Source organism: Rhincodon typus, chromosome 12, assembly GCF_021869965.1.
Source record: "Rhincodon typus isolate 14 chromosome 12, sRhiTyp1.1, whole genome shotgun sequence".
Lineage (NCBI taxonomy): Eukaryota > Metazoa > Chordata > Chondrichthyes > Orectolobiformes > Rhincodontidae > Rhincodon > Rhincodon typus.
In genome coordinates this window covers 10,682,737-10,706,210 of record NC_063343.1, presented here as the reverse complement: position 1 = coordinate 10,706,210, position 23,474 = coordinate 10,682,737, and the positions used below count along the sequence as shown (strand labels likewise).

The window sequence follows — 23,474 nt, the reverse complement described above, 5'->3', positions numbered from 1 at the left end:
CCACATGCTGTACCAGCATCAACCGTAGTACAAGCTATAGAAAAAATATTTGTCTCCACTGCCAAAACAATGTTTGATTCCCAACAGCAGAAAAGAGTTCCCTCTTCCATCAGAATTATAGCGCAGTGATACCACAGAAGGAGGCCATTCAGCTTGTTACGTATGTGCTGGCTGTCTGTAAGAGCAATTCACTTCATGCCACTCCAGTACCTTTTTCCCTTTTGGCCCTGAAAATATTTCCCTTTCGGATAATTGTCCAGTTCAAACACTTCCATTTGATGATTCGCTTATCCTTGTGCCTTTTGAGATGATTTAGTTCAAATTACATGCCCTTTTAATGTGCTAGCTCCATAGCACATCTATTATGGAATCAGTTAAGATTATCCAAATGGATTTTATCTATTTAAATATTATGTCAAGAAGGGAAAAGAATATCATTGCGTTGCCTTTAAAAACTTCTTTTTATCAAGAATTAACATGAGTTCTTCAATCCAACTGTGTTCACTGCTTTTCCTGGCTTACTTCATGTATTTTTGCATATCTCACTCATGTTGCAAACCATTTTGCATTCAATTGTCATGTGTCATGTGAATGGATTTTTGCATGATCCATTTATACGTTCTTTATCACCCTTCTCTTGAACAGGTAGTTGAAGTTTATGGACTATTGGCACTGGGGATGTCTCTCTGGAATCAGTTGGTTGTTCCTGTGCTATTCATGGTTTTCTGGTTGGTCCTATTTGCTCTACAGATCTATTCTTACTTTAGTACACGTGATCACCCCACATCTCGGGAGAGACTGCTATTCCTCTTTCTCACAAGGTATGATTTATGATTGCACTTAGGCTAGCAGCATCAACAAAAATAAATGTTGGCAGTGTTATTCAGATTTGGGCTGTGCATGCTGAGGTCATTTTCAGTATGGTGAAGTAGTCTACTTTTCGTATTTTCTGTTGTTGAGGGATGGATATTGCAAATTGAAACCTTGTTGGGCTACTGAGTTCAGCCAGATCATTACAGCAGTATAGGAATGATATTATCACTCTAGTTGGGACATGCTATCTCCTGCTTCCAGTTACGAATGCTGCTTTGGAGTTATCTATAAATCAGTTCTGGAGAACATGAGGTTATCCTCGCATTTATGCTGGACTCAACGTATGAATTCAGATACTGTACCCCATTCGCAGCCCCTTTGGAAATGGTAAACTTCAATGAAGAAAGAAGAGCAGAGTCTGGGGTGGGGGATAAGATAGTCTGGTGCTTGGGAAAATATTTTTCTATGTACATCATTGTGCTTTCAATATGATTAACAAAGGTATATTTGCTTTCATCATAGTTATGTCATTCAATTAACATTTCTGTTGCAGTATTGCTGAATGTTGCAGCACTCCTTATTCTTTGTTGGGCCTCATGTTCACCATCTCCTTCATTACCCTGGGTGTCCTGACACTTTGCAAGTTCTACCTTCAAGGTTATGGAGCTTTCATGAACGACAATCTCATGCATAGGTAAGAAGCAAACCGTGCATATGTATGAAAAGTGTAGTGCACCTAAAGTTAGAAGGCCTATATGCTTGTGAACAGTTCGCTTAAAGTTTACATAGTGTATCAAATCTTTTCTAGATATCTGCTCAGATTACAAGCTATTTATTATTTTCGTATTGACGTAAGCTCTGAAATCTTAAATAGATGTAGGCCCAAATATTCTGCTGGCCAGAAAGTCATTGAAGACACTTGACTGGAATTGCTCAACAGGTCCAACTGGAATCCCCAACACAGCTAACTCCATGCTAATTGCTTGGTAAATTGAAACTTCTGATTGGCAGTTCCCCTGTATCCAGAACATTCTGGAAAAGCACTTTCATTTGATCATTCGCATCGTTTAGATTCATTCAAGTTCTTTGATTACATGGGAAAAGTTAAAGCATTTAAAATTTCGTGTCACTTCTGGTTAATTATTAAACTGAACCCCTGACTCAAAACAGATACCCATCCCACCCTCTTGCATTGTGATCCTACCAGAATTAAAACTGCTGGGCCCAACGCCCATACTTAGCACCTAACACCTGGTGGTCAGTCACTGAAGTAATCATGCAAGACTGTTGACTTTCTTTCACAACAGAAGTTATACAAAAGACAGAAACAGAAAGAAACAAGCTGTCTGGGTGTAGAACACGGATATAGAGATCTTAAAACACAGGACAAAACTAAGTGTTCAACCTACTTCTCAACAGCAAAGAATCCGATCCAGGGAAATTACTCCTCTATATCAAATCTTGAAGTTTAGTTCAATGGATTCATTCTCCCTAGCCTCTGTCCCGTGAACGATGGAGTCTTCCTACAAGAATACTGTCAAAGCTGAAAGTTTAGGCTTTCTCTGTTTTCTAGAACTTGCAGGTTTTGAACCAAACACTCCTGATCTGGAAATTGTACAAAATTATGACTGTGATAATTTACTCCCTTTTATTACTCTGAAAAATGTCTCTTCTACGAGAGAAAGCATGCTTGCTGTGAGCCCAGTCATGTCTCCTCTGAACTTTGCTAAAAACCTTTCATAAATCTCTGGGTTTTCTAAACTGAACTTAATCCTTGATTATCAGAACCAGAAAGAAACTAATGATTTTTAATGTTCTCCTGTTGGCAATCCCACAGTATTTAAAAAAAAAAAGTTCCATTTGCACTCCAAGGGTTTCCTGCTCTCTGACACATACTGGATCAGGTTACTGTCTGGCCTGGTTTTAATTTTAGCACTCTTCACAAAGATAACCAACACCCATTTGCCACACCTTTAGTTATCCAGCCTGAAGAAATGAAAATAATATATAAAAATCACAGCCTTCATCTCAGTGGACTGAACTGTTGTATGGTAATCCTGCCTGTTTTGGAGTCAGCACAAAATGGAGCAATTTGCACTCAATAAACACAAAAGTGTCTTTACAGAATGGTTCACTGTTTATTCTAAAACAGCTACACTTCAGAATTAATCTCATCATCTCAGTACGTTATTTGTAAAATTTCTTTCAGCAGTACTTTAAAAGAAAAGGCACCAGTTGGAAATCTTGATTAAAAATTTGGTATCTGGTGTATCCAGATAGATCATGTTGCGTAGTGCTTTACAATATTTTTTAAAACCCAGCTTAAGAACTTCTTTCAAAAATCCTGATTGGTTTGTTTTGTGGTATTATCCTAAATAGTATGGTTGTGATATTTGGATTACTCTAATTGAAATTCTCTTCACCCAAGCACTAGCACTGTTAGAACAAGGAGAGAAGTGATCTGTTGCATCAAGTGAGATCTTATTTTTATTCACTTTTCCACAGAGGAATGACTGAAGGTATCACATTACTGATTCTGGCAGTACAGACTGGCCTGATTGAATTGCAAGTTGTTCATCGAGCCTTTCTGCTGAGTATCATTCTCTTTATTGTGGTGGCTTCAATCCTTCAGTCAATGTTAGAAATTGCTGACCCTATCGTTCTTGCACTTGGAGCCTCAAGAAACAAGTAAGACTATCTTAGAATCTTAATATTTTACAGCATAAGAAGCCACAACTTTGATCTGTTGCTTTTGTCCCATATTCCTAAAGGAACCAGTCTTGTTTATCAAGTTACTTGAACTCTAACAGATTCAGCTTTCACTGCTGTGACATGTTAACTGCAAGTTGTTTTGTTATTGTTGTACCCTTGCTTTCTGTCAATGTTTCAGATATTTTCACATTTAGTTTTTATTGCTAATAACAGGCTATTTTCTCCAACAGATCCATGCCTGTATTTCTGATCCACAAAAGCCTCTATACATCTTCCAATGTACCTGTAAATACGTTTCTCTCCATTTGTTCATCAGCTTTCCCCTTCACTGCATCTGTGCCAGTCAACTTGAACTGTTACTTGTGGTGAAGTTGTGTGTTTTGACTTATCTCTGGATGAGGATATTATTCCAGAACTCCCAGTTGTGTTTATTGTATACGGCTTCTACTTCTGGTCTCCCCTGCAAATGGAAATATGTTTGTCTTTTCCATCAAGCGTTTGACTCTCTATATATACACAATCATCTCTTTTCTGAAGGAAAGAGCTTCAGCCTACCTTGATCTTTCCTGAGAGAAACAAATTTTCGCATCTGATGTCATTTCAGTAAATTTTTTCTGACATTGGTGCATCCATTTCTTTTTCTAATCTGGAGTCCAACATTGAACACAATACATTGCCTATATGGTCTAATCAAAGCCCCATAGATACATAATTTCATTTACAGATATCTTCTGTCCTTGAGCCCCAGTGATGTATTTGCTTCATGTGACCTTGTTAACCTGTAGTCTTTTATGTACTTTTACTCAGCCTCCCTCTGGTCCCTGACTGAATTCAGACATTTGGATCGAGTAGTATTTGTCTCCTTATTCTTCAGACTAAAAGCTACCACCTCAGAATTAATTATATTGATTTTAATTTGAAATTATACTTAAGTTTATTTCAACCTACCTGCTTCTGTTGCAGTCCTCATTGAGCTATAACCTCATGCCCCTCTAGTGCTTTTTTTAATTTTTGGAGGGTAGGACGATTTATAGCAGTAATCTTTTTTAAAATCAAGTTGTTGAGATGTTTCATGACATGCCTTTGTGGCCATTACATGTGAGGTGGGATTTGAATCCAGTCTTTCTGGTCCATAGGTCACATTGCTTTAATCAGGGCATTGTGGGTCTACCAGCACATGGACTACAATGGTTCAGGAAAGCAGCTCACCATTATTTCAAGGGCAGCTAGGGACGGACAATAAATGCTGGCCAGCCAGCAACGCCCAAATTCCACAAAATGAATTTTAAGAAACTGACGTTAAGGCATTAAAATTCAATCTTTTATTCATTGGACTTTACTAGCTGTCCTGCATTTGGGAATCACGTATGCTGTCTGTCAGTCCTCTGGTATAATTCCGTTTCCTGACTTTTCTCTGAAAAGATGAAATTATGTTTCTCCTATCTCATCCCTCACATTTTCAATGCACATGAGTACAATCTGGGTCATGTGTTTTATCCTTTTTCAAGTATGATTACAAGTCTCCTCCTTTTCTCCCTTAAATACCTGTATATCTTTGTGGATCCCTTCTAATATTGGCCCAAAATACAAGTCTTCCGAGTAAACACTGAGGTGAAGTAATTATTATTTCTGCTATTATCTGTCAGTTTCTCGTGTTTATTCCTGAATGACTTGATCTTAAGTTTCAAGGACTGCACGTGGTTCCAGGATGCAGAAGATGTGTAAGGTTGTGTCCATAATTATGCTGACAATTTGTTTAGAACAGCTGTGAAAATTCCTGGCTTGTTTGATACCTATGTGATTGCTTTATGACACGACAGTTTAGAATGTGAAAGCTAGGCTGTTTCCCATACCACATCTTGAGCATCCTCCATCTGAAACTTTCAGGCCGTTCCCATACCCTTTCATTGATCCCAGATGACCAAGACACTCGAGGGGACAGTGGATTGCCAAATACCATAATATACTCAGTATGGGCCTTAATCTGTTTATCTATTTTTGTTGACCTTGCCTTGTACAAAGTCATTTTCTTAGTACAGGTACTTTATTTAAAACAAACTTCAAGATAACAGAGCGGAAACTTTTTTATGAACGTTCATTATATTTAAATTTGAGTTAACATGCAGTGTGTCTTGAAGTCCCAGCCTGTTTAATTGTTGAACTGCATAGTTGCAACAGATGGTAATTGAAACAAATTTCTGCATTAGAGCAGATTTTTAAATTAGTTATGCTTCTACTACCATATCTAATGTATAGCACCCTATTAAATTTATACTGTTGCCTTCTGACACAAAGCAAAATGACAGGTATAATAATTACTTCACTTCAGTATTTACTATGATGGGCACAATATTAAAAGACAGTATTTAAGGGAGAAAAGAGGAAGACATTTAATCACGCTTAGGGTAAAACACATGACAGACTATATTCACGTGTATTAAAAATATGCTTTTGGACAACACCATTTTCCTAATGAGTGGAGTTCATGACCACATCAGCCAGTACATTGAGCTGTTTGAATGATATCATCTGAGTCTTTAATAAGGTTGCATTACAAAGTGCATGAAAGCATGACTTGTGCATGAAAATTTACTTCATTTAAGTTTAGTAACTAAATGCAATACCAGTACACAAATAAAATTAGATAATTACAACTTAAATATCAATTCCAAAGAGCCTGAATGCTAGCTATTCAATTGAAGTTAGAACTGTTGAGCCTTGGCTTTGTCTCTCAAAAAAACCATAGAGAATTTACAGCCCAAAGAGGACATTCAGCCCATCATGTCCATTGTCTTGTAGGTTACAGCGCTTCTGATGCAGATTCAGGTGCCTTTTAAATGGGTTGAGGGTTTCTGCCTCAACCACTAAACCAGGCATTGAATTCCAGACGCCCCAACCGTCTGTGTGAAAAGTTTTTCCTTAGTCCTCTCTAACCTTTCTACCGGTCACCTTAAATCGGTCACCTTAAATCTGTCCCCTGGCATGTGACTTCTCTACTGGGAGAAACAGGTCTTCCCTATCCACTCTATCCAAACTCCTCATTATATTGTGTACCTCTGGCTCTTTGTTTTAAGGAAAACAACCTAACCTATCTGGGGGGAAAAACAAACAAAGTTCAAGAATGTTGTGTGGTCCATGCTTTTCAGAGTTTCTATCCCAGTTGATATTTGGGTGGTTCAGGTCTGCAATTGTTGATTCCATCTCCCCCCCCCCCCCCCCCCCCCCCCCCCCAGAAAAAAAGCTTTTCTGTAATCAGAAATTTGCCTACATATTTACTTTTCTAACTTGCTCTTTGGGAGTTGATAGCGTATGCAGTTTGGCTGCCCTAACATATAATAAATGAAGAATACAAATGCAAATCATACTGAGATGCCTTGATCTTGTGGGCTGGCTGTCCAGGGGCCAGGATCAGTTGGATACTCGTGTCACTATCTGCAGCTTTGTAGTAGATGTAACCTGTGAAGGCTTTCTAACAAAGTTGTACTAATTTTTCAAAGATTGAACTTGTAAAAAGAAAAAGTCTCTGGCTTCTGAGAGCAGTTGAGTTTGATATATATCTCATTTAAAACATCTTATTTACTTTACTACAGGAGTCTGTGGAAACATTTTCGAGCAGTCAGTCTGTGTTTATTCTTGTTGGTGTTCCCCGCCTATATGGCCTACATGATTTCTCAGTTTTTCCAGATGGACTTTTGGCTTCTCATCATCATTTCCAGCAGTGTTCTGACTTCCTTGCAGGTAATGGATAAAACTTTTACTTTATTTCAATGAATCCATGAGGTCTCTCTCAGCATGACGACTGCACTACGTTATATTCATGAAATGTGACCTTTTATTTCATTTGCTATCAATACAGTGGGAAGTGGTCTTTATCAGGAAATGAGGTTGACGTTTTCAACAGTGTCTTGATATCAACAAGCATTTTATTGAGCATCCTGCCTTACACTGATTAGGCCAATTAGAATGTTATCGGCTTTTATAAGATACCTCTCATTCTTCTAAATGCCGTTAAATGTAGTCTCTTAACTGATCCAATCTCTCTTCATTCGTAACTCCTGCCATCCCAGAATCAGCCTGGTAAGTGGTTGTTGCACTCGTCCACAGCCAGAACATCCATCCTCGGATAAGGAGACCAAAACTACACTGCACTCCAGGTGTAGTCTCCCCAAGACCCTGTACGATTACAACAAGACATTCCTGCTCCTGTATTCAAATCCTCGCCCTATGTAGGCCAATATACTGTTTCCTCCTTCAACACTTGCTGCATTTGCATATTTACATTGAGCAAATGGTGTACGAGGACACCCAGGTGTCATTATGCCCCCTCCTTTCCCAATCTAGTACCATTCTGCCTTCATGTTTTTGTGATCAATATAGATAAACTCCTGTTTACCCACGTTATACTTCATCTGCCAGGTATTTGCCACAACCACAACTTGTCCAAATCTCACTGAAGCATCTCTGCATCCTCCTCTCAGATTCCTCTCCCATGCAGCTTTGTGGCATCTGCAGACTTGGTGATATTATGTTTTGTTCCCTCATGTAAATCATTAATTTAAATTGCGAAAAGCTGAGGTTCAAGCACTGACTCCTGCAGTACCTCACTAGTCACTGGCTGCCATTCAGGACCCTTGTCTCCAGATCAACAGTGTCACTCTCCATTTTGAATTCTATCATATTATGGTCACACTGTCCCAAGGGGCCTTGCCCAGCTAAATTGTCAATGCTTCCTTTCTCATTGTACAATACCCCATCTAGGATGGCCTGTTCTATCATTGGTTCTTCAACATAGTGATCCAAAAAACCATCTTACACACACTGCAGGAAATCTTCCTTTCCAGCATTGATATAGAAGGAAATTTAATTTCTATTCACACTTTATCACCGTAAGCATTTGCATTTCTGCGGCATCAGTCACTCCTGCAGAATATTCTAAAGTGCTTTACATCCAATGAACTCCTTGTTAAAGTATCATATTAGCAAGTGCAACATTAAAAACACAATGACTGATTTGGTGTCCTAAAGTACTCCGTATTGCCTAAACTGGATTTGATATGTCATCTGTCTTGTCATAGAATAATATAGCCATTCAGGCCATCAGATCTGCTGCTTTCGAATAGCAGCTTGGTCAATCCCAATCCTCCTTCCTTTTCCCATTTCCTTAAATTTTTCTCCTTAAGCTTTTTTTTTTAAGTCTACTGATAAACCTGAAGCAACCTCCTAATCAGACATAGCAAACTGTAAACTTAGTTTTGTCCTCAGCCTGTGGTCCCTTCGCCAGTCATCTTATTTCTTGTGCCTTCTGGTTATAAACCTTCAACCACTAGAAACAGTTAAATTCCTTTATCTAAACCCTTCATGAATTTAAATTACTTCTTATATTTTCTGATCCAAGGAGAAAACTTCAACTGCCACAGTTTATCTATGCTACTGTAATTTCTCATCCCTGGAATCATCTTGGAAAATCTCTTCAGTTTCCTTTTTAAAGCATGGCTGTGGGCTACAGGTTGCAAACTAAGGAGCAATGACTGCCATATAGTTTGATTTGATTGCTAAGAACTGTGAGACTTTTGTCCGTGCTTGTATCTTCTTAATGGTGGCAAGGTGTAACTGAGTAATTGTTGAGACCTGACATCTGCTCCAGAGAAACCTATAAGTGTCAAGTTTTTTAAAAAAGTTTGTAACTGAATTTTGCTGATCCTCACCACTTTTCCTGTTCCAACCTCCAAAATCTCATCAACCCCACTAAACCTCTCAAATCTCTCCTCTTTTTTGACAAATCTCCACTCCCCTCCTGACAGCTGTAACCCCGTCACAGCTTTGTCTGTCAGCACCACCCCCCTACCTTGCCCCCAAACCTCCCTCTTTTTTTTGAGAACTGTCAAAACAGTTCTGTACTGTTTTCATGAAGTTCCTAACATGTGCTGCCCCAGTTAAACACAGTCCCCCAGTTGGCGTTCTTTAGTGTAAATTCATGATGCCATCTATGCCTCCTTTTGCAAAGCTAATGATTTGTAATATTTTAGCCAATCTATTGCCCTGTTTTGCCATCTTAAATCTGTGGGCAAACATCCCATATCTCATTGTTCTAGTGCCCATTCAAGATTGTACCATTTAGCAGGCATTGTGTCACTCCATTCTTCCACTCTATACATAATCTCACATTGATGTCTGTTATCTGACAAACCATTCCAGTGGGGGAGACAGTAGTCTAATGGCCCTGTTCCGAGACCAAGACAGGTGGTAAATCAGGACCCAGTAACTAGACACAAGGCTGTATGGGTCTGCTATGCTCAGTTCAGGGCTGGGAGACCATAATTTATGTCCCTGCCTCAGTAATGTCATTGGAGTCATAATCCAGTGGATCATCATGTTGCTCTGGTGACATGGGTTCAAATGAAATTTAAAATTCAATTTAAAAAAGTTCTGGAATGTAATGCCATTCTCAATAGTGGTTCGATGTTTTTCTATTGTAAATTCCCATCTGGGTCACTGACATTTTATAGAGAAGGAAATCTGTCATCCTTACTCGTCTGGCCTTCGTGTGACACTATGTGGTTGTCTTTTAAACTGCCCTTTGAACTTGCTTAGCAAATCACTCAGTTTATGAGCTGTTAGGGATAAGTAACCAATGCTGGCCTTGCCAGTGATATGCATATCCCATACAAGAATGTTTCTTTAAAAGCCCATCTATTATGTTGAGGTCTATTTCTGTCCTTTTCTGTGTTTACTTCATTTGCAGGGTTTTTTTATTATCAGCACCTTCACTTCCAAAATTGTATCTTGTGAAGACAACAGAATTCTCCAGTACCAAGTTCATAAGTTGATATGGAATAGAATTAGGAGTGGCCATTAGGGCCATCAAACCTCCTCTGGCATTCAGCAAGAACATGACTGCTTTTATTGTGGCCTTAACTCCCCTTTCCTGCCTGTACCCCATCATTTTTGACTCCTTTGAGGATCATAAATCTGTCTAATTTAGAATATCTTCAATTACCCAGCCTCCACTGTCTATGGAAAAGAAGAAATTCCTCTTCTGATACTACTTACATAAAAGACCTGTTATTTTCATGCACCCCAGGTCTGTATTCCTTAACAATCCTCCCAGCATCCACCCTGTCAAGGTCCCTCAGAATCTTAACTTCATAAAACAACAGCCTTTATTCCAGAAATCACCTTGTGATTCTTCAGATGCTAATAGACATATTCCTCCTTGAGTAAGATGATCAAAACTGTACATAATAGTCTGATGAGCTGTCTAGTTGTTGCAAAACTTCCCTACTGTTATACACAGTCTGTCATACAATAAAGATCAATATTTGAGGGAGGCGATAGCCTAGTGGCCCAGTGGTTAGCACTGCTGCCTCACAGTGCTAGGGGCCCAGGTTCAATTCCACACTGGGGCGACTGTGTTGTGGAGTTTGTATGTTCTCCCTGTATTTGCATGGGTTTCTGCTAGGTGCTCCGTTTCCTCCCACAGTCCAAAGATGCGCAAGTTAGGTTGGTTGGCTATGTTAAATTATATAGTGTTCAGGGATGTGTAGGTTAGGTGCGATAGCCATGGGAAATGCAGGCTTACAGAGCTAGGGCAGAGCAATGCGTCTGGGTGGGATGCTCTGCTGAGAGTCAGTGTGGACTCATTGGGCCAAATGGCCTGTTTCCACACTATAGGGATTCTGTGGATTCTATTACTTGACTGTTAATCTTTTCATCCAGGCAATGACCTGGAGACACAGGTCCAAATCCAGCCATGGCAGATGACAATGACCATGCGGCCATTGTCAGGAAAACCTTATCTGGTTCGCTAATATCCTTCAAGGAAGGAAATCTGTCAGCCTTGCCCAGTCTGGCCTACCTGTGACTTCATAACCACGGCAATGTAGTTGACTCTCAACTGCCCTCTGGGCAGTTAGGCATGGCAATAAATATTTGGAAAAAAATTAATTTGCCCTCCTAATTACTATCTGTACCCATATACTAACTTCTTGTGATTCATATACAAGGAAAGCCAGATAACTTCTGTGCTGCAACGTTCTAAAGTCTCTCCTTATTTAAATAATAATTTACTTTTGTATTCTTCCTTGTGGACAACCTCTTATTTTTCCACTTTATACACAATCTTTCAAAGTTTTGCCCAGTCACTTAACCTATCCTACTCTTTGCAGACTCTCTTTATCCTCCTCACAACTTGCATTCCAACCTATCTTTGTAGCCTCAGCAAATTTGATTGCAGTACATTTGGTCTCTTTATCCAAGTCATCAGCCTAGATTGTAAATAGTTGAGGTCAGAGTGCTGGTCCCTGAAGAACTTCATTAGTTACTTTGATAACCTAAGAAATACCCTTCTTGCCTCTACAGTGTTTCCTGTTTGTTAATCAACCCTCTATCCCTGCTAATGTATCACCCCAAAACCATGAGTCGTTGCCTTATGTGGCGCTTGCTCAAATTTGTTTTGGAAATTTCAGTACACTACATATACTGATTCCCCTTTTACTTCCCTGCTTGTTATATCCTCAAATAAATTTGCCAAACACTTCCCATTTCATAAAAGTATGTTGACTTTGGCTGAATGTATTTTTTAAATGTCCTGAGAGTCCTTCTTTGATAATGAATTCTAGTATTTTCCCAAAGATAGATGTTGCACTAACTTACCTTTTGGTTTCCTGTTTTCTGTCTCCCTCCTATCTTGAATAGAGGTGTTACTTTGCAGTTTTCTGATCTGCTGAGGCATTTCCAGAAGTAGGAGCATTTTGAAATCTACGACAATGTGTCCATGGTCTCTGGAGCCATTTTTTTTTAAATGCCCTAAGGTGAAGAGGATGCAGGTCCAGGAAACTTACCATTAACTTTTCTTTAATAATCATGAGTGTTCCCCTTTCCATTTTGTCCCTTGCTTTTTGACAGTTATTGAGCCTTTTTTGTCTTTTACTGTGTGAACATATACAAAATGTTTTTTCAAATCTCTACCATTTTTCTGTTTCGCATTAATAATTTCAGTCCTATTCACTAAGGGCCCAATGAATGACAGACAATAATAAATCAAATGTGTCTTTCTGACAATCGATGCTAGTTTCACGATCACTATTATTAAGACTAGCTTTGAGTTCCAGATTTTAACACTTAATTAAATTTATATTCCCAACAGCTGCCATGGTGTGATTTAAACCTATGTCCCAAAGTGTTGGCGTAAGTCTCTGAATTACTAACCTAGAGAAATTGCTACAACCCTACTGTCTCCCTGGAAATAGGATGTCTACTGTCTTTACATGGTCTGGTCTACATGTGACGTGAGACCACGTCAACACATTGCTTATTAACTGCTGTCTGAAGTGACCCAGCAAGCCACTGAGTTCAGAAGTATTTAGGGAGATGGGCAACAAATGCTGGTCTTGGGAGCAACGTCCACACGCCATGAATGGAAAAAGAAATTCATCACTACGCTTTTCCTTTTCATACATTCGTGCCAATGTTCTCACTAAGCTGCGAGACTGTATAGCTGCTCCAAGGGTTTGAGAGTGCCAGCTGGCATGCTGGCACATTGACTTCCAGTTTTGGAAGTCACTGCTACGTACAGACTTCAAACTCATTTAGGATTATGCAAATCAAATCAGCAAAGGTAACCTAGAGAGTGTATTTACAGCGTAAGAAATTCAATACATCAGACAAAGATGTGGCTGGAGAGAAGGTGCAAGGGGGAGGGTTTCAGATTCCTGGGCTGTTGAGACCAGTACTGGGAAAGGTATGACCTGGACAAGACTGGAACTGATATCCTCGGGAATATTTGCTTGTGCAAACGGGAGTGTTTAAACTAAAATGGCAGGGGGAATAGGAACCTAAAAGAATCAGAACTTCAAAAACCGATAGGCAGAAAATTCAAGCCACAGTGCTACATAATGTGAACAGGGTGAAAATTATTAAGACAAGACTTAATGGAGCATTCACAATAAAGTGGATGAGTTAGCCATGCAAATGGAGAAATGGATACGATACAGTTGGGATTACGCAAACATGGCTGTACGGTGACCTGAATTGGAAACAGAATATTCAGGGGTAGTCACTTTTTAGGAAGGACAGACAAATAGGAAAAGGAGGTGGGGTATCATTGCTGGTTAAAGAAGACATTAAAACGACAGCGAGGAAGGATATTTGCTATGGTGATATGGAATCTCTACAGCCAGATCTTGGAAATACCAAAATGACACTTCGGACTGTATGTAGGGGAAAGTATTAAATATGAAATTAGAAGCAGAAAGAATAAAGGTACAACTGTAATTATTTTGGAATTTAATCTGCATATAAATTGGCAAGTCAAATCAGTAACAATAGTGTAGAGGAGGAATACCCAGAGCATCTGCAAGATGATTTTCTGGATCAATTCTTTCAGTGACCATCGAGAGGACCGGTCATCCTGGACTGGTTATGTGCAATAAGGAAAGAATAATTGGCGAGCTAGCTGTGAGAGGCTACTTGGGGCAGAGTGACAGTAATGTGATAGAATTTCCCATTACGATGGAGAGTGACATAGTTGATTCTGAGACTTGCGTCCTGAATCTAAATAGAGGAAACTACCATGGTATGAGGCACGAGCTGGTTATGATAAATTGGGGAACATTATTAAAAAGAATGATAGAGGACAGGCAATGGCAGGCATTTAAAAAGTGTGTGGAGGAACTTCAGCAATTGTTAATTCCTGTCTGGCACAAAAATAAAACTGGAAAGGTGATGACCACAGCTAACAAGGGAAATTAGAGATAACATTAGATCCTACAAGGGGAAATTGACCAAAAATAGCAGCAAACCTGAGGATTGGGAGCAGTTTAGATTTCAACAAAACAGGACAAAAGGATTTATTAAGATAGGAGAAAGAGTATGAAACTGAGCTTTGGTGATCATACAAACTGATTGGAAAAGCTTTTATAGGTATGTGAAGACAAATGAAGATTCCTTCCAATCAATAACAGAGGAAGTTATAGTGGGGAGCGAAGAGATGACAAAATAATTTAATATATATTTTTGTCCTCCTTTGTGAGGGCAGAATAAAAGTAGTGTCCCAAAGACGCTGGGAAACACGGTGTAGTGAGAGAGGAATGGAAGGAAATTTATAGGCCAACAAATCTACAGGAGCCAACAATCTACAGGAGCCCCAGAGTACATAAGTGGCTCTAGAAAGAGTGGATGCATTGGTTGTCATCCTTCAAGATTCTATAGACTCTGGACCAGTTCCTATGGATTGGAGAGTAGATAAAAGATGTAATAGCACAGCCCGTGCAAAACAGTGACAAGATCAGACGGGCAGCACGGATTTATGAAAGGAACCATTCTTGACAAATCTGTTGGAACTTTTCAAGCATGTATTTAATAGAATTGTTCAGGAGAACCCATGGATGTTGTTTACTTGGACTTCCAGAAGGAGTTTGATAATGTTGCTCGCAAACGATTAGCAAGTTAAATTAAAGTGCACGGATTTGGCTGGGATAGTGACATGGATACGGCTGGGATAGTGACATGGATACAGAACGATCTGGCAGAGAGCAAAGAAGGAAAAGGAATAAGTAGGTCATTTTCTGAGTAGCAGCCAGTGACCAGTTGGGTACCACAGGGATCAATGCTTGGATCAAAGCTATTTACAAGTTATATTCATGATTTAGATGAGGGACCTAAATAGTATCTCCAACTTTGCAGATGACACAAAGCTAGGCAGGAAGGTAGACTCTTGATTAGGATCCACAGATACTTCAGTGTGATTTGGACAAGTTGGGTGAGTGGCAAAAACATAGCAGATGAAGTATGATGTGCATAAATGTGAGATTATCCACTTTGATAGCAAAAACAGGAACGTGTGTTATTAACTGACAATAGATTAGAAAAGGGGAGCATGCAATGACACCTGGGCGTCCTTCTACACCAGTTGCTGAAAGTAAGCATGCAGGTGCAGCAGGCAGTGAAGAACGTAAATGCATGGTGGCCTTCATTGCAAGAGGATTTGAGTACAGGAGCAGGGATGTCTTCCTGAAATTGTACTGGGCCTTGGTGAGACTGCACCTGGAGCATCGTGTGCATATTTGATCTCCTTGCCTGAGGAAGGTCGATCTGGTTATCGGGGGAGTGCAACTGCTAAAAATTTACCAGACTGATGCAGGCCTGATATTTAAAGAGAGACCAGATCAGTTAGGACTGTATTCACTGGAGTATAGAGAACTAAGGAGGGTATTTCATAGAAACCTATAAAATTTTAATAGGACAGGATGAAAGTGGGAAAGATGTTCCCAATGACTGAGGAGTTCCAGAACCAGGGATTGCAGTCTAGGACATGGGCTAGGCCTTTTATGACAGAGTTGAGGAATTTCTTCACCCTTCAAGTGGTGAGCCTGTAAAATTCTTTGCCACAAAAAGCAGTTAGGGTGAAAACACTGAATGTTTTCAAGGAGGAGATAGCTATAGTTCTTAGGGTGAAAGAGTGTGCTGCAAAAGTGTTAACAGGACACTGAGTAGGTTGATCAACCATGATCATATTGAATTGGTGGAGCAGGCTCAAAGGGCCAAATAGCCTACTCCTGGTATCTATTTTCTGTTTCTATGAAATTGAAAATTTCTCTTAGAATAACATGTTGTGCAACAATGAAGAAACAGACTCTTTTAGTCCTGGTAACATAATATGTAATTGTAATTTAAGTTTAAGACTGAAGTTTCCCATCTACTTTTCTTGCCCTCAAATGATATGTAAAATTCTATCATGTTTTACTCACACTTAACAAGTAGATCCTTACACTTTGAGATAACTAATTAAATTCTTAAACATTACCAGGTCAAAAACATCTATGTTTTCTTGTTTGCAGAATGTATTGCTCTGGGAAACTTTCTCAATTATACACTGAATTTGTCCTGCAAGCTACCTTTGTAGATTTGATTTGTCTAATCTGTGTGACGATTAAAATTTTCCATGACTATTGTAGTACCTTTCTTGCAAGCCCCCAATATTTTTTGTTATCTTCTATCCTACAGAATATTGACTATCAGAAGAGTTTCCAGTGCTCCCATTAACAACTCCCTCAAACCGATTCTATGGTCTCACTCCTCCAAACCAAACTCGTTTCTCCAGTACTGTACTGATCCCATTTTTCAATAGCAGAGCTATTCCACCACCTTTCTTGTGTTTCTTGTCTTGTGAAATACCCTTCAATATTCAGGTCTCGCCCATTGAGCCAGCATACTCAGCCTCTAGCTGAGTGACTCATGTTTATAATTCCAGAAATAGCCAGGCAATGTGTGTGGCAACTTTACCTCGCCTTGAGGGAAGTAGTTTAAAATGATTGCTTGGGACAACACTAGTAGAAAGAAATTAATGTGTCCCTTACACCTCTTATGCATGCTCCTAATGGGATAGGTCATTCTGAGAGGGATATTGAATAGTGTCCAGTGATGTTTTGAGCAAAGCCGCTTTTTTTTTTTTTACTGAATGTCTGTTCTCACTAGTTGAGTACAGAAACTGCAAATACATTCTCATTGACTTATTAAATAAACCTTAATAGTACAGATTCATTCATCTTCTAAAACAAAGAGTAGGATTTTCCAGTCCAAACACTTATCCAATGAGAGTTTAGAGGAATTTTTATCTTGGGTTTCAGTGGGTTTTAAAATTCGTGTGTTGATAATGTAATATAGCTAAGGGTAATGAAATTATGACCCATAAGTAGAATCACATAAAAAAGTCCATTTTTATCTGACAGCAACTTGTAAGCTTTTTGCAATGAAAATGGAAATACTGAAATCATCACTGGATATCATTCAATATCCCTTTTACGATGACGTGGATACATTCAATTTTCAATTTTGCGTGCAGTTAAACCTGAATATTTTCTAGTAGTATAATTCAAACAGACAAATGACAAATAGCAGCATGTATTATAAAATACTATTTTTTCAAGTTCAATTAATAACAAATCCATTAATTGGAATTGCTGTTTTTTACATATTGGCAGTTGATGTCATGCTAAAACCATCCTTTAATACAAGTTTGCCCTGTTAATAGGTACTTGGAACACTTTTCATTTATATCCTTTTTATGGTGGAGGAATTTAGTAAAGAACCAATGGAAAACCTTGACGATGTGATCTACTATGTGAATGGCACATATCGCTTGCTCGAGTTCCTGGTGGCTTTGTGTGTTGTTGCTTATGGAGTAGCAGAGACGATATTAGGAGAGTGGACTTGGATGGGTTCATCCATCATCTTTGTCCATTCCTACTTCAATGTCTGGCTTCGAGCACAGTTGGGATGGAAGAGCTTTCTTCTCCGCAGGGATGCAGCAAATAAGATCAACTCTCTGCCAACTGCCACTAAAGAGCAGCTTGAAGAGCACAATGACATTTGTTCCATCTGTTACCAGGTATGTAGCATGGCACCAGTGCAACACTTAAACCCTGGCTTTAGTACCTAAACTCTCATTCAGGAAGATCACAGTTGGCTGTCCTTATGTTCAGTTCACGTTCTGTATGTGTATTAGCTTCTGCTAAATCCTAACTGATATAAAATTCCTTCCATCACCTTCTAGTGTCACTTATGACATGAAAATGGTTTAAATGCAAACAAAACTTTTTCCAAGTAATTTGTTTTACAAATAGTGTTTGAGTGACTTGAATCATTTGTTTATATAATATGGGCCTCCATTTGGGTTCAAAGTTGATGAGTATCATTATTGGATTTCAGGGACAAGCATACGTACTGGGACAGTGTGCTGGTAATTACCAGTTTGGTATAATCAGTAAAATATAGAGGTAACCACTGTAATGGAAGAGAAATAGTTAGGCAAATCTGTTACTAATAATCAGAAAAAGTTTGGTCTTCTACCCATTGTGGGTAGAAAATGTACATTCTTTAATTTAAAAGAATTTCCAACAAAAAGGAGATTTAATAGTTAGCTCACAGATATACTGTAATCAACATGTTGAGCAAAAAAAAATTCCTTCCTTGGTTGTGTAATTATAACCAGCCTATGAATTGTATCAAGCTGTTGTGTTTGAGTTTTGAAAGGGTAATCATAACAAAACATTTTTAAACAGTGATTAGAAGTATGTTTGAGAGGAGTTTTTAATTCAGGTGTAGGTTCCATTCGCATTTCTCCTCTCAACAGTTTGTTTTAAAACTAGCGTCTGTTTCCAGGTTAGCAGATGGCTGCTTAATTGAATTGCAGGTTCTATTGAATTACATGTAAATTAGAAACCTATTGGTTTTGAGAATCGCTGGCTTTATTGCACAGGTGGCTGTTTATTGAAGGTGACCTGAAGGACAGGTTTTACAGTTTCTAAAAGTATTGCCTGCAACTTGGTACTTTGAGGTTTATTCAGGACAGTGCTGGATCATCAGTTTCTTCGTACTATTGTAATTTCCACCACAAGTCATTCTGCTCTTTTATCTGGATTAGTCCAAATTGCCATTCCGCAGGTACTGGCAATGCTCCACTACCAAACTTAATTACTAGTTTGCATGTGTGAATATAGACAGTTGGCATTCTGTTCTCATCTTTCATGTGTCGTTTCTGTTTATTTTCCTTTCACTTCAATGTGCTAATGTACATGGAGTTACTGGTTAGAGACAATACCTGGCCTTTAGATTTCTGCTCTTCCCTGATTCTAGTTTGGGTTACTCAGTAGGCTGCAATAGATTTTAACCCAAGACCTTTTTGGCTGTACAAATTACAGTGAGGATAGGATCCATGTTGTCGTCAGTATATTATGCATTTCTTTTTGGCTCAGCCTTTGTAAGCATCTGTCTATTTTAATACTTGTATCTGCATTCCAGGTGATTCTCAAGCTGTCAGGGTGAATTTATCTGACCTTTCCCTCCCTTCATAGTTTGAGCAATGAATCTTGTTTTTGCTTATTACATAGGATATTGTGGATCTGCATATTTGCCCTGTCAGTCTAGGAGACCAGTTTTGCAATCTTGATGTTAATGCAGTATACTTTAAAGTGGATGATTGACAGATGTGAATATAGTTAACTTTTTTGGTGGTCTGTACAAATGTTTCATTTCCTCATATAATGACATTGGCATCACTCTTAATTCTAGGAACCACATTTCAATTATATTTTGAATAGAAACTGTTTCAACTCCATTTTAACAGATATAGTTGTCACCTAAATTTGTAAATTTAATGTTTTCATGTTGACTCATGGAAACTAATTTAATTGATACCTTTCTGAGCAAATTGTTACTAAAATTGTGGTGCATTGCTAACAATATATTGTCACAGGTAAATCTGCTAAATTTCTATTTTCTTTTTATATTAAATGAAAACAGGAAAATTGTACTTTTAAAATTCATAAGACCTGTACAAAGAATCGTATGCATGAGTTTAAGGTGTAATTTGAGTCTCTTTCAATCCTAATAGTTTGTACTTTACTCCAAGATTTTACATCAGAACTGTTTAATTGAGTGAAATAAAACAAAAAACTATAGGTTCTGGGAATCTGAAACAAAAACAAATTGCTTGAGAAACTTAGCAGATCTGCTGGGCAGAATGGACTACACTCCAGAGTTCTGAAGGAGACAGCTAGGGATATTGTGGAGGCATTGTTGGTGATATTTCAGGAATCATTGTGGTCAGGGAAAGTCTCAAGACTGGAAAATGGCTAATGTAGCACCCCTGTTTATGAAGGGAGGGAGGCAGAAGACCGGAAATTATAGGCTGGTTAGCATGACCTCAGTCTTTTGAGATTTTAGAGTCCATTATTAAGGATCTGATTTGTGAAGCTCTTGGAGTGCATGGTTAAAAATAGAGCTGAATCAGCACCACTTTGTCAAGGAGAGGTCATCCCTGACACATCTGTTCAAATCTTTTGAGGAGGTAATAAGCAAATTAGCCAAAAGAGAGCCCATGGATGTGATGTGTTTGGATTTCCAGAAGGCTTTTGACGAAGTGCCACATGGGAAGCTGCTAAATAAAATAAGAGCCCATGATATTTGAGGCAAGGTGCTGGATAGTGGATTGGCTGACTGGCAGAAGGCAGAGAATTGGATAAAGGATAACAGCCAGGAACAAGTGGTGTTCTACAGGAGCCCATGTTATGACTTCAACTATTCACACTATATTTAAAGAACTGAGGGCATTGTTGCTATGTTTGTAGATGACACCAAGATGGGTGGAAGGACAGGAGTGTTGAGGAAGCAGGAAGGCTGTAGAAGGACTTGGACAGGCTAGGAGAGTGAGCAAAGAAGTGGCACATGGAATACAATGTGGGAAAGCGTGAGATTGTGCACTTTGGTAAGATGAATAGAGGTGTAGCCTATTTTCTAAACAGGAAAAGGCTTTGGAAATCTAAAGCAAAAAGGGACTAGGGAGTCCTAGTTCAGGATTCTCTTAAGGTTAACATGCAGCTTCAGTTGGCAGTTAGGAAGGCAAGTGCAATGTTGGCATTCATTTGAAGAGGGCTAGAATGCAAGAGCAGAAATGTACTTCAGAGGCTGTGTAAGGCTCTGCCGAGGCCACATCTGGAATATTGTGAGCAGTTTTTGATTCCATAGCTAAGGGAAGATGTGCTGGCAAAGGGGGGAGTCCAGAGGCCATTAACATGAGTGATCCCAGGAATGAAGGGTTTGTCATAGGAGGAGCAGTGGAGTACTCTGGGTCTGTGTGCAATGGAGTTTAGAAGGATGAGGATGGATCTCATTGAAATTTGCAGAATCCTGAGAGTGGACATGGAGAAAATACTTCCATTAGTACAGTGAGGGGATGACCCTTTAGAACTGATGAGGAATTTCTGTGGTGAATCTGTGGAACCCGTTGCCTCAGAAGTCTATGGAGGCCAAGTGATAGGGTGTACTTAACACAGAAATAGGTTATTGATTTAGTGAGAAGACCAAGGGTTATGAGGAGAAGGTAGGAGAATGGGTTTGAGAAACATATAAGCCATGATCAAGAGGCAGAATAGAATTGATGGGCTGAATGGCCTAATTGCTGCTTTATCTTATGGTATTGTGGCATCTGTGGAGCAAAAACAATATCCTTAAATCCTTTGCTGCCCAGGATACTTTAAATTGTCAGCCACAATTTGTACTTGCGGAATTACACATTTTAATATGTTGCTTACCAAATTGCTTTTTTTTTCTTTAGGACATGCATTCTGCTGTGATTACACCATGCAGCCATTTCTTTCACTCTGCCTGTCTCAAGAAGTGGCTTTATGTACAAGAAACTTGCCCATTTTGTCATCAGCAGCTGAAATCTCAAGGGCAGCAGGTTGGGACAACAACAGTGCAAGCTCTAGGAGAGCAATTGCCCCATAATGAGACAAGAGCGACGCAAGAATTGGTTGGACAAGAGGATGGACCTGCTGGTAATGATTCAGTTCTAGCTATCCATTCTGAAGATGGCCTTGTGGGGCAAAAAGAAGAGGGGCAGAAAGCTCTGAATACTGATTGCAGTTCTCATGGAGATCCAGGCACAGGTGAACATCGACGTGAACAAAATGGCTCTCACGCTGGCAAAATTGAGTTTTCACATCCAGCAGAACTTTGTGAGGATGAAGATCAACAATTGTCTGTAATACAGTAGAGTTTCAATACACAATGCATGGCGGTGTCAAATGCCCATGTAAGGGAATTGTATGAAGCAGAGTGTCACTGTAACCTGCCGTGATACTGCCGCGATGTTAAAGCCTTAAAACAATGTAGGCAATGGCTTTATATTTGAAATTGACAGCTTAAGCAGGAAGTGAATTGAAATGTATTTAGAGAAACCGAATGTAATGTTCTCACAAGCAGGTCTGGAGACATTTTGTAAGAAGGGATCTAATGAATTTGTGGCCACATCATCTTTACAGTATTAGACACAACCATGGCAAGATGGAGAGGTTGTTTTTGCTAGACGTTTTGTAGGCATGAAATAATTAGATTGACTGACGTATTATATTTATATATAATTAGAAGCTTTAAGCATGGTTAGAGTCACATGCTGCAAGCAGACTTTTTAAAAAAAAAATTAAAATTTTTGTAGCTCTATATTCAGCAACTGTGATCGCACTGTCATAGTTTATAGTGCATTTCCAAAGTATTTAATGAGTACCTGATGAATGGTGCGTGAATAACTTTGGCTTGTACTTAACCTGCTCAATGAAGTATACTGGAGATTTTATGAGCACTTTATGATTCCTTTGAAATTCTTGAAGGGTCATAAGTGGGATGAACTACAGGATACAGATAAGAGCAGAATTGCACGATGAATATAGCACGTTTGACTTTTGAAGCCTGAGGGGTACAGTGTTATTTTTCACTTGACAATTATGATTTGTGGAAATGATTACATTAACTTGTATGATGAAACAAAGCAAAAGAGAAAAAGCCATTTTGGAGCTCTGATAGATTTTGCACAATTTTTTTTGGAGGAAGGGAGTTATCAATGACATATTTTCTTAATTCTTCATGGCTTAAGTAGGTAGGCTCATGTTTAATATTACTTTACTGTGTGCTTTTGAACATAAAAGGGAAAGTTGATTTTTTTCAATAAGTGAACTAGAGAGTTGAGAGTCTTACTCTGTAGCTTTTGAAAATTGTGAACAATTTGCAAAGAACCAGACTGGCATTAAATAATAAATATGAGATCATGGTTCAAATTATTCTGACAAATCCTGTGGGGTTTTATTTTGAGAATGTGTACATATGTCTGAATAAATACATCAAGTCATCAGTTACATAATTGCTGTTTCCTCTCCTCTTGAAAACATTGATTCCTCCTGGGGTAACATTTTATATATCTGAGCTTTAGCAATGAGCTGTGGTGAGTATTCAGCCATGGAATGCAGCGCAGTTGAGCCTGATTTACACCTCATCTGACATCCAACACACATGCAGTTCGGAACAAGGATGATTGGATTCTGCCCCATCTCACACCCCAACTCTCTAACCCCAAAGTCAGTTACCAGCACCCTAATTTATTGTTCCAGTTCAGCCCA

The 23,474-nt window shown here is 39.0% G+C and overlaps 1 protein-coding gene across 1 annotated transcript in view; it reads left to right on the top strand.

Annotated features, from left to right (window-relative positions):
• Positions 1-23,138, top strand: part of rnf145a (ring finger protein 145a) — a 105,490-nt gene extending 82,352 nt beyond the window's left edge. Inside the window, 7 exon segments of the mRNA XM_020533051.2 lie at positions 646-821; positions 1,367-1,507; positions 3,319-3,501; positions 7,116-7,263; positions 17,555-17,911; positions 21,638-22,066; positions 22,069-23,138. Of these exon segments, the coding sequence (XP_020388640.2) occupies positions 646-821; positions 1,367-1,507; positions 3,319-3,501; positions 7,116-7,263; positions 17,555-17,911; positions 21,638-22,066; positions 22,069-22,134 (1,500 nt within the window). The 3' untranslated portion in view covers positions 22,135-23,138.
• Positions 23,139-23,474: the final 336 nt, after the last annotated feature.